Here is a 17,141-nt window from a genome sequence, read left to right on the forward strand (position 1 = left end):
CTTTAGTAATTAAAACCCTAAATTACTCTCATTTCTTAAAATCCCAAAATACCCTATAAATACACTTTTCATCATTTTTTTTAATTTTTTTGGGTAAGAAGACGCTTTACTTTTTGTTGGTATAAATACACTTTTCATCACTTCTTTTTTTTTTTTTTTGGTTGCCAACCCCGTTGGTTACTTTTCATCACTTCTAATAAGGTTTAAAAGATATGATAAGAAAGAGAATTTATAACAATATATATAGTGGTCAACTGAAGTGGACGAGCACTAACGGCCAGAGAGAGAGAAAGAGAAAGAGAAAGAGAAAGAGAAAGCCAACAAGAGAGAGAGAGAGAGAGAGAGAGAGAGAGAGAGAGAGAGAGAGAGTGAGAGAGAGAAAGAGAACGAGAAAGCCAGATAGCAGAGTGTACCGACCAACCAACCTACAGTGGAAATTCCCAGCTACCATTCTGAGGAGGAAGAAGCGAAATGTGACTGCTAGGTTCACCTTACGCTTCTAAGCTCTTCGAGTGTTGCTCTCAAATGGATACCACACCTCAGTTTCAAAGTTCCCCCTGGGACTTGTGGTTTCGTCTCTTCTACTTTGCTCAACCTCCTCTGTTTCTCTCTCTAGCACTTTCGAATCTTGTTCTGCTCACCAGGCATTTTTGGAATTGGGTTTATCGCTATGGAAGGAGAAGATCTTTCTCTACCTTTATCTTCTTCTCCTTCTTCTATCCACGTCAATGGCGAGCCTTCAGGTTCTGTTTATTCTTCCTCCTCTTCCTCGTCGTCTGGAACCGTACGGGAAGAAGAGAACCATGATAACCAGGAGCTGCCGCAGGAGCTTCAGCAGCAGCAGCAGCAGGCGAATAATTCTTATCGTATAAACATCGCGATATCCGACTTGACATCGACAGAGATGAGGGACGATGCTTGGTCCTGCCTAGTCGTGCTTGTCACTTTTTGGTTGTTCGGTACGTCTCTCTTTCTCTGTCTGTTTCCTGATTGTTTAGCGTTTCTGTTCTGAACGAATGCTTTATGCGTTTAATTTCTCTTCTTTCCTTTTAATGGCGCCATCTTGAAGTTGAATGTTATTTGGGCTCATTATATTAGATTCAGCAACGGTTTAATTTATGGGTTGGGGATCTATTGATTTCCATTTTCATCATCTGCAGCATCCATGACTCTGATTCTAGGCTTTTACGGGTCTATGACTCTTCAGTTGAGCCCGAATTACTCTCGACTTGTTCAAGCCAGCTCTATCTTCGTGCAGAATATAAGGGTGATTTGCTACTCTTCTTCCAATATATTTGTATTTCTTTCTTTTTTTCTTTCTTTCTTGGTGGTTATTGGTGATGTATTCTTATTATTGCCATTGTCTGATGCAGGCGGGAGAAGTGACTGACCCAAAACCTGGGCCTATCCTCTACGGGTTTCACAAAATTCCTCCCCTCGATGTTGAAACCACTTGGTCTGAAACCCATAACCTTAATATTCAATCCAATTTCCATAAGGCAAGTCTTCTCCTACTCTTCCATTTCCCAACCCTTTCCTCTCGGGATAAATTCAATGGCTCATGAATGTTGGTTCACATAAACTGTGCTTTGGGCTTCTATTTCTCTACTTCTACCAGCCTTCTTCCACTGAACTATTTGTTGTTGAGTTTCACTTTTTAATTTAAGCATTAAAATGCTCTAATATGAAGTGGAGCTAACGTCATGTTCCACTGCAGGAGTGGCTTTACTTCCTAAATGAAGGTTCTGAAATAAATATTTCATATAGCGTGGGATCTTCGTCGCCTTTATCCCTTGTAATTGCAAAAGGTACGGTCACCCATCTCAAACAGACCTTATTGCCCATTTAATTTTCCTCAGCACAAACACATTAAGTTGGTTTCCACAGGAGCTTTCTTCTCTTTCAGTCCAACATAATCAAGTGTATGAGAAGCTATGGGAACAAACAATGGCTTGTCCTTGTACATAATTCACAATCTTTATTTGAAATAAACACACTACTTAGCTATGTTTAATTCTGACTGTTAATGTCAGAGAGGTCAATGGAGTGCTGTTATGTAACCTGCTGGCATATATCTGTGCAACTTCTGTAGTCTTTTCCACAGAAAGATTCCTCTAAACTGCAATAGTAATAAACTATTCTTGAGGAGGCACACCTACTATGAAATCTTGTTTATCCCTCTTCTTGAACTCCCAGACGTTTTTATCTCACCCATGTTGGGGTACTACTTCTATACTTCAAAATAAATTGTTACTGATCAAAGTAAGTTTAACCAAGTTGGAAGATGATGAGAAAGGTTTATTATAGGCTTTAAGCATAGCCAAAACCGCACTTTCTTTAAGCAAGACCTAAAGTACACTTTGGTCAGAAAAAGTAAAGGGGAAAAAGACTGTAAATAAGGATATAATCATCATATTAAACTATAACAGCTTCAGTCTTAACTAATTTGTTCACCAAAAAGTTGATAGATCTTCATCTTTTCTGGTACAATCTTTTCATCAAAGAATAGAGGGATCAGCCAACTTAAAAGAAGAATAGTCTCCAAAGTATTCTCTTTCTGAAGGAGATATGCCTAGTGACATGTATGGAGTTACCTTTAGCTTGCCATTAGGTCTGTCTAATAGCAGAACCAAGTTATTGCCTGAGAAAAGAGCCTGGACTTCAATTATAACTGGATCAGCCAAGCATATGTAGCCCACAAATATCCTGAATATTATACGTCATCCGTGATTTTTGTGGGCCTGGAATCCCCAAAGAGGGGACCCATTCCAGTTAAGTCATACCAAGGTACAGGAATAAGGAATTGATATCTGCATAGGAAATAGAATCTGCATTCTTCCATTGTATGTACCTAATGTATAGGATGAGTCTGATGACATGTTGTATGTGTTGTGTTAGTTCCTTCTCTGAGCCCAGAAGGGATGTCTGTGAAGTTCTGTCGGCCACCTTGGCCTGATTCCTGAGGACACCAATATGCTTTACCAGTAAACTAAACTGTGAGTTTGACCTTGAAGCTTAAGTGCACATCTCAAAGTGTTATACTGACATACAATCCCCAAACTCCACCACCTGCGGCCCCACCCATGGCACACACACTTACAAGAAAAATAAGGAAAAAAGAGAAAAGAAAAGAAAGGAACCAAAATAGCCTTTTTGGTTTTTCTTTGATTATGATTAACATTTTCATTTACAGATAGGGATATAATAATGCCTGATAATAATAACGCCTCCACCAGAGCTGCATTGTTCTATAATTTGCTTCCATAAGCTAGATAAAAAGTAAAATGAGATGTTAGATGCAGTATTTGTTTTCAACAACTATAATATTTTTTTCTTCTTCTTCTGTTGTAATGTGACAATGCAGGTAAAGAAAGCCTAGTTGAATGGATTGAGGATCCATCATATCCTAATATCACCTTGTCATGGAATATAATTCATGGTAAGATCAATATTGAGATAATTTGAGTTCCCAATACTGTTCATTTTTCTACTGTATGGTAAGGCTGTAGTAATGTAAGCAAATTTCCTGACAGGAAACGGTACAATCCAACAGAAAATTTCTGCATCTTCAGATTACTATGTTGCCATTGGGAATTTGAATTCGGAGGAGGTGCAGGTAATTGTGAAACATGTACTCTATCTGGTGGATCATTATGTGCTTTTGATATGCATTCTAAACTGAAACCTATGGTATATGGAAACCTATGCCTGCCAAAATTCCAGTTAAGCCTCACCATATGGTATATGGAAGACTCATTTAACCTACTTATTGCTATCCCAAGCTTGTAATTTTTCAATTGAATAAGTGGATCACAGTTTTTGCTGGTTTATGTGGGCTGACTTTGAGAACTGAATCTTTGTTAGCTTCATAACAGATTAACATTGTATATTAGTTAATGATCCCCAGATTTTCATATAGGCTAAACAACCTTGCAATACTGGGGAAAGACTCAGTTGTGAGGTGGCCTGATCATGATTTTGTAGGTGATAATGTTCACCCAACTTAATGGCTGAACTCAATGCCCTACATTTCACATGCTGTATGTGACACTTTTCAAATTGCTTCTCTTTGGTTTCTAGTGTTCTATTTTGTTGTTGCCCTGTTGCCTTTTTTTTTTTTGGGCCCATATTCCAACTGGTTACATTATTTACTGATGCTGCATTCTACTTTTGAACAGGTGCATATAAACCTCAGAATACAAGCTGTAATGTACAATACAACAGAGGCATATTACAAGTGCTCTATTTTTCGTAACCTGTGTAGTTTGAAGCTTTTCCTTTTCGGGACAACTGTTGCTGTTCTAGGTTCTCCTGGTCCAGAACAGGTAGCAGAGTCATTTCCTTGGGCCATAGATGTTGATGCATTTTTATCTGTTAAAAATTGGTCTGGGGCTTCTAGTGTTCTGAAATCTCATCCCAAAATGGTTTAGAGCTATTCATTATAGCTTAAACTGATAGAAAACTTGACAAGAGACTTTTGGCCATTTGCTATATCTTGGTGGGTGAAGCTTGTTATCATGAAAGTTGCACCAAGTGGGCTATCAACAGTTATCCAGTTGGTTAGGCAAAGTTTACACAATCCATGTTTGAGGGGAGGGGAAGGTATGGTCAGGTGGCCAATCTTTCTCTCCGCAATAAAACCTAATTTCAGTAGTGGGTGGGGTATCCTTCGTTTACTGGTTTGGATTTGGTATAATAAAGATTGAGGTGGGGGGAAAATTGCTAGGGTAAGGCTGCATAGGTAAACTACACCCTGGACTCTGCTTGTGCAGGGGAGCCTCTGGCACAAGTTTCACCCTTTTAAAGATTGAAGTGTAGGATAGGTCTTGATTATATGATAGTGAGATTCAGAAAGCCCACACTAAACTGTGTGCACCTGTTTTGAAGCCTATCATAGATCAGTTGCCCTGTCTCTCATGATGCCATGACCTGTGGACGAGTGATCATCTTTTGGAATGCAGCTCAAAAGCAAACAGAATGCAAGCAAACAGAATGCATCTGATTTGCTACTTTGGTTAAACATATGCAACAGTGGAAGGCAAAAGATGACTCCTTTAGCTGATATGCTGAATTGGGGTGTTAATATTATCATACTAGTACAGCTACCATGATAGCCAACTAAGCGTACTTGACCTATATGTACCATAAGGGTGCATATGAGTCAATTACATGGTCACGGTAACTTTTCTGTCCTAGCATCATAAACTAGCTCATTACATGATAGTTTATCTGCTTTATTTACTTTCTTTTTATGTTGTAATTAGCTACAAAGATTGTCCTTCCTTGAATTTGTTTCTTCATATTATAAATATTCAGTGAGGGGGAAACACTTCAAGGATGTTGTGCCTCTCTTACCAGCCTCTCCCATTGTCACCTTCTCTTCTTCTCTTCTTTTCCTTTATCTCTTCTTCTCATCATCTTCTCTCTGGTTTATTTATTTTCTATTTTGTCATATGGTATCCGGAGCTCTGAAAACCAAAGATCGATCCAGTCTATAATGTTGTTTTGAGAGTTGACTCGAAGAATTTTGGATTTTGCATTTAGCTGTCCTGCTGCTACTATCTGGTGTTATTCTAAAGCTATGATTTGACCTCTCTCTTATGCACTAAGATGACTTGTGGGGGTTGAGCTTTACTACCCTATTGGCCTATTCTACAATGACCATGTCTGTGGTTGCTGTTTTTGAGCAGTTTTTCCAGAATTCTTGTAGACCAAGCTGTCTGGCACTTCACCAACTGAAGTTGCTTTTACTGGAGATGACTGTTGTAGCTGCCTTGAGGGAGCTCAATCAGAATTCACCCACCCTATTGCCGACTGTGGATGTCTGCTTTGAGCAGTTTTTGAACACTGTTGTTGGTTCCCTGGTTTTTATATTGATTCCCAAAACAGCCTGCAATTTTGGGGTTTTGTTTCCCCTTCCAAGTACTAACTTTGACTATTGTCATTAAGACTTCCATAAAGGAATTCAAATGCATTATGCGGCTCCTATTCCTTAGAACTGTTAGGTCTCACCTTTTTCTTAATGGGTAAATGATAAGAGGAGTCATTTTATTTTAATGAGACCTCTAACAGTTGATCTGCAGTTTGCACAAGATAGATCTCTGTACTTTTCAAATGTTACTTACAAATATAATATTTTTATGAGTTCTGATGGGTATTACGCAGATTTAGATCTCACACTTCACGACTAGTTGCACATAGGAATTCACTCATGGGGTCACTTCCCTTCATATCCTTGTCATAGATATTTTCATTGATGTGTTTGCACTTCTCTTTGTTTTTGAAGAGTGCCGATGAAAATTGGCATGTCAAGCTGTCGTATGGACCAAGATGGGTCGTATATTTTGCTGGCTCAGGTATTTTCTCCAACTCACTTTTTCCCCTTAACTCTTTCTATTTCTAGGTTCCCATATCCCATAACTTCCAAACTGCATGTGTGCCTCAATATTTCTGGTTATGCAGAGTATATAAACTACCACTTCATATTTTACTATTCTTGCATGTAGGTGGAATGAGTGTACTCATCCTATTGGTCTACAAGATCTGTAACAAGTTTGAGGCAACTAGGGGAGATAGAACTAGCTTTCAAGCAGGTGATACAGGACCCGAGAGAGCCCCATTGCTTTCACAGAAAGATGATGATCTCTCAAGTTGGGGCTCTTCCTATGATTCTGTCTCACATGATGAGGAGGATCTTGAACAGTGGCTTGCGGCATGTTCCCTTGATACTAAATCCCTAAAAGATGGGGAAAATAACAATAATCCGCGTTTTCTTTGTAAAATTTGCTCTGATGCACCAAGAGACTGCTTCTTTCTTCCTTGTGGCCATTGTGGAGCATGTTTCACATGTGGAACAAGGTGATTACACTACATTCTCACTCTTATTGTCTCTCCCTGTTAGAGTTAGTTAAGGATCAACAACAACTGATTTAAATCTAACCTCGCAGGATTGCGGAAGAAGCTGGCACTTGTCCCATTTGTGAGAGGAAACTGAAGAAGGTGAGGAAGATATTCACAGTCTAAGAGGTGTACATGGAAAAATATGTTCAGTCTGAGAGGTGTACATGGTTGCTGTCTCATAGTAACAACTACCGACAATTGATTGGTTACTTGGGGGAAAACTTGTCTTTCATTTCATGTATACACTAAGTGATCTTTCATTGAGAAGGGGATGAATCTCAGTAGCTTTGATTGAAGATGCACAACATTCCTATCTGTGGGTTTCTCTCCTTACTGATGAATCCGGATTGAAGAAAGAAAGCTCTGATTCAATATTGTCCACTTCAAAAAGGGATGGTTTGAGCCAAATGTCTTTCAGTTGTGAAGCCACCTTCTTCAAGGATAAAGATTTGCCTTGAAAAAGGAAATTGTTTAAACAACCTGCAGCAGTAATCTTTATTCATGTTTACCCCCCCCCCCTTCCTTCACTTGTGTCTTCCTTATTTTGGAATTCCATTCAAGTTCTTGTCTGGTTGTTGTGAGTTTTAAAACAACCCAGAATTCTATATGGATTTTTGGATAGATAACCTTGCCTCAGTATCTTCTTTGTAATGATAATGTGCACTGTTTCATCTCCATTTAAATGAAATGGACTCCCATCATGGGGTTAGATGCATATCTTTTAACATTGGGAAATTTTCAGCACCACTTATTGAGTTATCCCTTAATACCAATGTCACTCCTTAAGTTATTCAATTTATCAGACAAATCCCCTGTTACTAACGTCGGTGGTCTTAATTAATTTTTACTTATCTATTACCCCTCATCTTAAAACATTATTCATGATGCATACTCTCGCAGATTTTTCAAATTTTATTAAGATTTATGATTGGGAGAGGAAGTAGTCACAAATGGTAGAGGGAGACGAAAAAACGAGTCAAGCATGGGTTTCCTGTTCAAGGTTGTTCTTGTCATTTTGAAATATTTACCTTGCTTATATTAGCACATAATTGTGATTTCTTAACAGCAGCATTTATTTTTAATATATATATATATATATATATATATATATATATATATATATATCTTGATAAAATAGATAATTCAAAGGGTGACATTAATTTGAATGTAACGGCACTAAAAATTTCCCTTACCTTTTAACATTTTAGGGCTTATAGCAAAACCATATTAGATCACATTTAGTTCTGTAACTCATTTTTTTTGTCCTTTTTTTTTTTTGTTTGGGGGGGGGGGTAATAGTTCTATAATTCATAGATCAAGTAAGAAAGAGCCTTGCTCCCCCTATAATGCGGATTTTTATTTGCTAGTGGCCAAGATCATGCACGTATAAAACTTTACATCTAACCGTTGTAAATCAAAGCGGGGATAGAAGTGTAAATACAAAAAATTTAAATTACAATCAAGAGCTTCTTTTTTAAATTTTCATTTTTAAACCGATGATTCTATTTGTGAGTGATTACTTGAGTTGATGAAAATCCTCCTTATGTACTATGAATAGCAACCTCTTGGTTTTTTGAAGTTTTAACTACAAAAAAAGCTTCAGATTTAGGGCTTTTTATGTTCTTCGGCCTTTGAGATATCTCGAAAAATCTTTTTCAAACTCTTTGCTTAAAACCTGATTAATTATTTTTTCTGTCACATTCAAATTCTCATTTTAATCTTTTTTTTATTATCTAAACCCTAGTTCTTCTATTTAGGTCAAGAATTTTTTTTCTTCAAATTATCTCATTTTGATTTAGGGCTTTTTACACTCTTCTTGTATCTCTCTAGTTCTTGACTTCTTTGAGTTCCAGGGAAATTTTTATCAAAAGGGCCTTCAAAGTATTGAAAAACTAATTTGTTGTAAGTAGCATAAAGAGGAGCATTGACCTTGATGAGCTAGATGGTAAATACTCTCTCCCCTCTTACTTGCAGTAGCAAGACCAAGGTTTAAAGTATCGGTATCGAGTATCGTATTAGTCATGGTATCAAGTATCGTATCAGTCATGTGATTTTAAGAGACGTATCGTCTCGTATTAAGTATTGTATTGTTCTAACAAATGCATTTTAGTGCAATTCAATAAGAGACATATCGACATGAATCGTATTGGTTGTGTCAAATATAATACGTATCGACTAGTATCGTGTGATACTTTAAACCTTGAGCAAGACCATAGAACCGTGGGTTTAAAAATAAAAAATTTATAAAGCTAAAAGGTCTTGGGAAAATTAAGTGATTAGCTGCTTTTAGGTTTTCCCTTACAAAAATAGTTCTTTACAAAATTAGCTAAAACTGAGTTTGCATTTACAAAACTAACCAAAATAGTGATTTTTCATATTTTTAGACATTTTCCCCCTAAAACTGATCACATTAAGTGGGGAAATCACTATTTTGTCCAAAAGGGTAAAGTCATTATTTTTTCATACTCTTTGGATATTTTCACCCCTATGCATGGTCAATTTAAAGGGTAAAAATGTCCAAAAAGATGAAAAAGTACTATTTTGACTAGTTTTGTAAATGCAAATTTAGTTTTAGCTAATTTTATAAAGTAAAACATTAAGTGGCTATTTTTGTGAGGAGAAACCTAAAACAGCTAATCACATTATTTTCTGACGACAGTTTGAGTAGTTTAAATTTTTTTTTATTTACACCTATATATCCCCACATTTTGATTCGTAACAGTTAAATTTAAAGTTTAACACGTGGCACGATGTTGGCCACTAACAGCAGATAGCTAACGGCAAATAAAAATCAAATGGAAGAAAGCATTTAAAAGCCTTAGGGCATTAATGTCCCGACTTCCGAGACGCTGTGGGACCCACATCCCCACCCCTCTCATCAGGATATTTTTTTGAATGAATGAGGTGAGCTGAGCGCCACGTGTTGAAGGTTGTAGCATCATAACCTAACGCGTTATCTCGGGATTTCCGTTCTATAGTGGAAGACAAATGGACGTGCAGACGTGAGGGTAGTGAATCTAGATTCCAATCGAACGATCTATGAGCGTTCTTTAGGAAGAACGAGAATTTCGTCTTTCGGTTGTTCTTGTTCCACTTCCACAGTTCCAGTAAAAAAAGACAGAGAGAGAGAGAGAGAGAGAGACAGTGGAGAACGCTGAGTGGCGAGTGGTGAATGGTGGCTGGCTTGACTTGGCGAGAGCGAGAATTCGCTAGTAAGGAAGGAGAACGAGGTTTATTAATTCGGCGAGAAGATGTTGTCTGACACGTGTAGAAGCAGATGCAGGAATGGCGTCTTTGCACAGGAAGCATTCAAGCCTTTCTCGTGCTCCTATCTCCATCTTCTCCTGGATCATTTTCGTGTCTGTCATCTTGATGTTTGCAGTCTTGCTCTATAAGGTTTTCCCATTTTCTTTCTTTCTTTCTTTTAATCTATCTATCATTCATCTTCTGTGTTGATCTGTTTTGGTTAAATTGCTTCATTGGTGCATTTTGTCGAACAGGTGGACAATTACATCTCTAGTACCAAAACAATCGTGGGTCACAATTTGGACGCAACGCCATGGCATCTATTCCCACTGAAAAACTTCAACGAGGACTCTAAATACTCCGTAGCCTCCAAGATCATTCAATGCTCTTACCTTGCTTGTCGTCGTGGATGGACTTCCCAGGAAAAACCATTTCAGTTTTCTTCACCAAATGCGACTTGTCCATCTTTTTTCCGTTGGATCCATCAGGATCTCAAGCCATGGTCTCGCTCCCGAATTTCTATGTCCAATTTAATGGAAGCCCAACGTCTTGCTGCTTTCCGAGTTGTAATAGTTGGGGGCAAACTCTATGTGGATTATTACTACGCTTGTGTGCAGAGCCGTGCCATGTTTACGATATGGGGTTTGTTGCAGCTTCTTCAGAGGTACCCAGGTGCAGTACCTGATGTCGATCTCATGTTCGATTGCATGGATAAGCCTGTAATTAATCGGACAGAGTATGCTCAGGGTCCACCACCCCCGTTGTTTCGATATTGTACCACAGAAGGTCACTATGACATCCCATTTCCGGATTGGTCTTTCTGGGGTTGGTAAGATTTTGAAACTCTTCACCCGCCTTCTCCCCTTTTTTTTTCTTTCAGTAAACTTATTGATTACTTTATTTGGGATGAGTTATGTGCAGAAATTTTGCTAATTCTCTCCTTTTTTATGCCATTTTTTTAATGTAAGAATTTTTGGACTTTATCCTTGAACATATTCTTCTTTTCCTTTTTTTTTTTTTTTTTTTGTTTGTTGTTTTTCTTCAAAATCGCTGGCCTATTGGGATTGTTGCCTGCCTGTTGAGCTTAGAAAAGGAAGCAAGGACTGTTGGTTGAATCTGGATAGCCAGGTTTTTGACTTGTTGGTAGTCATTTTATTTCAATATTAAGTGTACTTTTGATTTACCAGTTCTGTTTCCTCATTAAATCTTGATTGCCAGGAATGGTCTTCTCTCTATTACAATAACTATACATATAAGTACTAGAGTTCGCAGAAGTGGCTGCACTTTCATCAGAAGCTATTAGATCATCGTCTTTTTTTCTTTTTTTGTTTTCTTCTTCTCTTACTTATTCATGCTAAGTAATGCCAGTTGATGTGAAGCCTCATATGCCTCTGCTTTATTTCCCACTACTGATATGGTTGGTGTGCTTACCCATGTTGATGTTATTCTATACATAAAGAATTTAACAACTAAGCTACATGGCGACTACAAATAGGTAAGCTTGCCTCCAAAAAACTAGGTTACTCATGTGTCCAGCTGGGTTTTGAAGCTGAGACCTGGTACTCAATCATATAGGCCCTTATAATAGTATGGATTCTTCTATCTATGATTTCCTTTTAACTTCACCAGTATATATGATGAGAATGTTCTGTTGTTTACTCTCCCCATAAAAAAAATGGACTATAAGTCTATAATAAAGAATGTAGACATCATCTTCCATTTGAGAGGCTTCTAAATGAGAAGCCAGATTTACAGCTCATGTTAAGTTCACATTTTTCTTGTGAAGATACGTTAGATTGTCTGACCCAAATTCTGCTGCTGTTAGAAGGAGAAGGCCAATTGATTTGATGCCTTCCAAGGTCCCAATTGAAACAATGTGGGATTATTTCCATCAGACTATGCAAATTGTGCATGAATGCACCTTCTCATAAAGTTTTGGATTCATTTGATTTTTCAGATGGTCACATTTTATGATGTACCTTATTTTTCACTATTTGGGTGCTTATAGTCATTTTCCTGAATTAGAACTTTAGAGTCATTGCACTTGCCAAAAGTTTTAGCATGCAGATTTCATTTATACTTTCTGCAATGAGTGCTTTATTATGATATTTACTTTTTATACAGGACTGAGACGAACATACACCCTTGGGATGATGAGTTCAGAGGCATCAAACATGGGTCCCAAGCTCAAAGTTGGAAAAAGAGAATTCCTCAGGCATACTGGAAAGGAAACCCCAATGTTTTTGCTTCTGTTCGTACGGAGTTGCTAACCTGCAATCATTCGAGGAAATGGGGAGCACAGATTATGCGTCAGGTAGATCCTTTTTTCCTGTGTTAGAGTTTTGTTTGGTGTCCAGTGCACTTGAGGTGTATAAGCTGTCAGGCAACAAGGATGGTGTACTCATAAATTTCATACATGTTCACAGAATTGGGATGAAGAAGCAAGAGGTGGGTACGAGCGATCCAAACTATCAAACCAGTGTAATCATCGGTAAAGTACTTTCTCAGAGCCTAGTACTTTGCGTGATTGGAAACCTAGTTTGTTGTGCATGCTAAATGATCTATAGATGCTTGTATTATGCCTAAACTAAGAAGGGGTCATACTGAAGTAGTGAGCTATCATCCGATGGGATCATTTACTGATCAGCTTGATTGTTTCTTTTGGAGGATCAAACAAAGCATGTATTATGGCTATAGGAATGTCCGTTGACTGGATCTTAAGCAAAGCTTGTTGAAATGGGTTTGTCTGGCATTACTGCATTATGCATAATACATGTTTTGTATGATGCTATTAAGTATTAATTGCATTGTAGGTTCATTCTTTATTTATTCAATATGTATTATGATGCTATGGCATTCTATGTAGGTTCATTCTTCTTAAGGTTTAACATCTGGATCTTGCTACAGGTATAAAATCTATGCTGAAGGCTATGCATGGTCTGTGAGCCTGAAATATATCATATCCTGTGGTTCTACGACTCTTATAATATCTCCACAGTATGAGGATTTTTTCAGTCGTGGTCTTGTGCCAAGAGAAAATTATTGGCCCATCTCGAGTACTAATTTGTGTCCGTCAATAAAATTTGCTGTTGACTGGGGCAATGCAAACCCTTCTGAGGTATAATTTCCAGTTCTGCACAAGTTTTACTTGTTATTCTTCTTAAATTAGATTTCTGCTTCTAAACAAAAAAGGATTTCTGCCATGTCCTTTAACTAGTTATGACTCAAATTAGGATATCAGTACAAAGGAAGAGGCAACAGTATAGATCCACTCTAGTTACCCATTTTTTGTAGATGCATCCAAGATTTATGGATATTGCAATCCTACACTGGTTGATATTAGCCTTGTTTATAGAATCAGAGTGATTTTGTGTGACCAAATATGGAAATAAATTTTGTTTGTTCTGGGCTCTAATGTGCTAATTATGCTTACTTGAACAAAATAATTATTCTATAAATACCTAATTACTTGTTTTGGGCTCTAATTTGCTTGAAACACTGCTAGTGCATACATCCTGTCCACATAAACTACTTCTGAATGAAGTTAACTTTATAATTTCTTTTGTCCTTTACCTTCATATGCTGTAATGAACCCACTCATGTTGGTGTCTTACCTGAACGATTATTATATGTACATGTATGGACGAGTTGATTCACAAGTTCAACATCTGTTACTATAACATGCATGCCCATTTCTAAATTTCATTTATGTGATGCTAATGCTCCTATGCCCCTCTTTATTGGACCAGGCTGAGGCCATTGGTAAACGAGGACAGCATTTCATGGAAAATTTGTCTATGGATCGAGTTTATGATTACATGTATCACCTCATCACTGAGTACTCGAAACTGCAGGACTTTAAGCCATCTCCCCCTTCATCATCTCAGGAAGTATGTATGGACTCCTTGATCTGCTATGCAACAGAAAAGGAGAGGCAGTTCCTTGCAAGGTCAACTACCTCTCCTGCTTCTACACTTCCATGCACCCTCCAGAATGCTGATCCTAATGTCATTGCGAGATGGGTAAAGCAGAAAAGGAAAATAATTAGTAGTGTGAGGGATATGGAGAAATTTTGAGCACTGAAATATAGGAAAGTTACACTAGGATTGTTCTAGTTGTGGTGACACTGGCATTCAGTACTGATCCTAATTCCTTGATTTATTTTGATCTATTTTTGTTCTTACAGATCATTTGAGTTTGTTTAGTTTTTGCCAGCGTGTCACTTGTTAGATTCATGGTTCAATTTAATAATTACTATTTTAATTGAATGTATATCAGAATTAGATGATCTTGGGAATTGCGGACTTAAGATTTCTCAGCTTGGCCCCTTGCTACCATTAAAAAGGCACTTTCTTGTGGGTATATACAAAATTGGGCCCCTCTTGAGACAAATTAACTGGTAGGATAGATGATCATTTGGGAAAATTGTGAAGCCAGAGAGGAAGATACCTAACAAACACTAGACAGTGAGAAATTTAATGTGTTTCGGTTCAATTTTCATGAGAAGTAGAGAGATTTCATTTAGGGAGTTCTACTCCCTTCATCAATCTCAGGCTCAATTGCTTATGTTTATTTGTGTTTTTTTCCTTTTTGGGCTTGAATGACAACATATGGTGGACCCAAATGCCTGAACCTTCAATAACTGCAATTCTACTAAAACTACCTTGCCTTTTCACACCCAGGTTTTGCATAATGCCATCAAACATGTGAATTAATTAAAAAATTGTTAAGGATCTCATTCTTAAAATCCCTTTTGGGATATGAAGAAACATTTCATTAAAAGCTAAAGATTACAGATTCTAATGCTCTCAAATTCACTTGAGGAGACAGATTTTAAGTTCTAACGGATATGGTATGGAAAGAAGGCATCAAACATCCAACACCAGTTCAGATTTTCAGATTCAACCAAAAGAAATTCAGATTTTTCTAGATGTTTGATGCCTTCTTTAATTGCAACCTTAATAATCTTCAGTTGCTTTTGCTTTGGCTTCAATCTTAAACCTAAATATCATGGTTGCAAGTGATTTCAAAATGATTATGAGTAAGGGAAAGGCAAGAATCCCAGTCCTTTGGAAGAATGCAATGAACTTCCATTAGTCATAAGGAAAAAAATGATCAATATGTTTTCAAATTGGACTAGGAAAGCAAGTGAACCAACCCCAGAAGTGTATATTCCATGATGAACCTTGCTTGCCATTTGCAAGATTAAAGAAGAAGTTTTGAAAGTCATTTACATCTAAGTTGTAGAATGACTGACAACCCCAATTGGATGCTTCTTTTCTAAATAGAATCACATTCACTTTTCCCCTCTCTAACTAATCTTCAACTTTTAGGTCCATAAATCCTACCCACAAAATGTTTAAAACATGATGGCTAGATATATGACCAAATTAAGAATCCAAGTTTGACACTTAATTTTATGTCATAATTGTCTCATTCAATGGTTCATAATTCTCCAATTGAATGCCACTTCGCAAAAATCTTAGGTGTATGGATCTCAGATTTTCCATGATTTTAGCTTTCTTGCTTTTCTTGAAGAAGCCATCACATAACCTAAATAGTGGAAAATGGTTGAGATAAATAGAGATTTCATGAATGATACGAAGAAGAATACGAGAGTTGGAATCCTCCATCCGTGATTCGGAGTTTTGGGACCCACTTATCCCTGCAAGAAGAAGATAAATCTCCATCAAAAAGATGATCTTCTCACCTTTGAACTCAAGTGTCTTGGAGATAGCAAATCCAAACTCATGAAGAAATCTCATGTTTTTCTTTGTTTCAAGAATCAAAGCTCAACTAGAAGCTCATGTTAATAATATCATACCTTTTAGTGGATGAAGGTTCACTATCAGCCTTGGAAAGAAAGCTCTTTTTATTCATTAATTTATCTCTTTCATTTATAAAAATTGATTGGCTAGAAAAGAGTATGAGGGGCTGCTGTGGCTACTTTTGTTGAATGCAAACTTACAAGTTGGGGGTTGGGGTGTATAAGTCTGACACGTCTCTCCCTTTCTTCAAAAGATTCTCATGGAAAGAAATCAAAATGTAAGAGAAAAAGCTGAGGGTGAGAAGGTGAGACGAGAAGAGAAAACAAATCACATAGAAAATGTGGAGAGAGAAGAGCCAACAAAGACTTTGCATTTAGTTTTTGGGTTTCTCATACTTTCTGTGGAAAGGGAAGGGATTGGGAATGTGAGGCAGTTGTAATCTTTATACATAAATACAAATTTACAAACTTGCTTGAAATCTTGCTCACCTTGACTGATCGAGAGAAGCCCGAGTGCGAACGAGAATTGAACGCTTGAGTTCTTAGTTATGAGGTGTTAGTCTTTAACAAAGTAAGCTAATCCGTTATGGTTATTTCAAGATTAAGTTACTTTTTAGGTTCTTTCAATTAAAACCCTTCGACCAACGGGGGTTGGTCCAACTGTCCAAGTGGTAAGCAGCTTGGTCCGCTTAAGCAAGGTTATGGTATTAAAACCTTATGGATGCAAAAAATCCCCACTGGGAGACTCACCCACCACAGCCAGGTGTGCGATCCGGGTCGAACACCGGATTAGTCAGGGCAAAGCCTTGGAAACCGGGGTTGGCAAACCAAAAGAAAAATAAAAAATAAAAATTAAAACCCCTTGAATTGTGAATCCACACAATCTATATAAATCTTATATGACACTAAGTCGATACATCTAAGAGCACACACCATAGCTTTTCTTGATATACCAACTTTTGGAATCAATTTCATGATTGAACTTGGTCCTAAACAATGATTATTTAACTATTTAATAAAAATTTATAATATAACTCTAGAAAAAGACACCCCCTAAAAATTAAAAAGTGGGCCTTCTCTTCCTTTTTTATATATCAAAATTAAAAAATTAATAAATATCTTGAACACTTTAAGAGTAAAATTTAAAAAGAAATAATGTCCATCATTTGTTGGTAAAGCCTAAGGTTAATGCACCATAGAGTTGAGAAAGATTTCCTTACTTCTTCGT

At 37.3% G+C, this 17,141-nt stretch overlaps 2 protein-coding genes across 2 annotated transcripts; both read left to right on the forward strand.

Annotated features, from left to right (window-relative positions):
• Positions 1 to 311: 311 nt before the first annotated feature.
• On the forward strand, positions 312 to 7,851 carry LOC149008256 (E3 ubiquitin-protein ligase APD2-like). Its single transcript, XM_089166091.1, has 10 exons — positions 312 to 959; positions 1,161 to 1,267; positions 1,374 to 1,499; positions 1,718 to 1,808; positions 3,365 to 3,439; positions 3,534 to 3,616; positions 4,179 to 4,325; positions 6,287 to 6,356; positions 6,507 to 6,858; positions 6,948 to 7,851. Exons 1-10 carry the CDS (start codon positions 671 to 673, stop codon positions 7,021 to 7,023), a joined length of 1,416 nt encoding a protein of 471 aa, XP_089022217.1. The 5' UTR covers positions 312 to 670; the 3' UTR covers positions 7,024 to 7,851.
• Positions 7,852 to 9,914: 2,063 nt separating this feature from the next.
• On the forward strand, positions 9,915 to 14,350 carry LOC149008257 (O-glucosyltransferase rumi-like protein (DUF821)). Its single transcript, XM_089166527.1, has 6 exons — positions 9,915 to 10,296; positions 10,401 to 10,975; positions 12,271 to 12,460; positions 12,573 to 12,637; positions 13,054 to 13,264; positions 13,896 to 14,350. Exons 1-6 carry the CDS (start codon positions 10,186 to 10,188, stop codon positions 14,220 to 14,222), a joined length of 1,479 nt encoding a protein of 492 aa, XP_089022653.1. The 5' UTR covers positions 9,915 to 10,185; the 3' UTR covers positions 14,223 to 14,350.
• The last annotated feature ends 2,791 nt before the right edge of the window (positions 14,351 to 17,141 follow it).

This window comes from Hakea prostrata, chromosome 8 (genome assembly GCF_041222555.1).
Source record: "Hakea prostrata isolate BN-2017 chromosome 8, UWA_Hpros_2, whole genome shotgun sequence".
In the NCBI taxonomy this organism is placed as follows: domain Eukaryota; kingdom Viridiplantae; phylum Streptophyta; class Magnoliopsida; order Proteales; family Proteaceae; genus Hakea; species Hakea prostrata.

Bases quoted from the DNA above. Each gene is read 5' to 3' on its own strand.
- LOC149008257 (XM_089166527.1), top strand. From the start codon at position 10,186: ATGGCGTCTTTGCACAGGAAGCATTCAAGCCTTTCTCGTGCTCCTATC. The intron at 10,297-10,400 runs GTTTTCCCATTT...TTTGTCGAACAG, and splicing joins TTGCAGTCTTGCTCTATAAG to GTGGACAATTACATCTCTAG. The intron at 13,265-13,895 runs GTATAATTTCCA...TTATTGGACCAG, and splicing joins GCAATGCAAACCCTTCTGAG to GCTGAGGCCATTGGTAAACG.
- LOC149008256 (XM_089166091.1), top strand. From the start codon at position 671: ATGGAAGGAGAAGATCTTTCTCTACCTTTATCTTCTTCTCCTTCTTCT. The intron at 1,268-1,373 runs GTGATTTGCTAC...TGTCTGATGCAG, and splicing joins TCTTCGTGCAGAATATAAGG to GCGGGAGAAGTGACTGACCC. The intron at 3,617-4,178 runs GTAATTGTGAAA...ACTTTTGAACAG, and splicing joins TGAATTCGGAGGAGGTGCAG to GTGCATATAAACCTCAGAAT.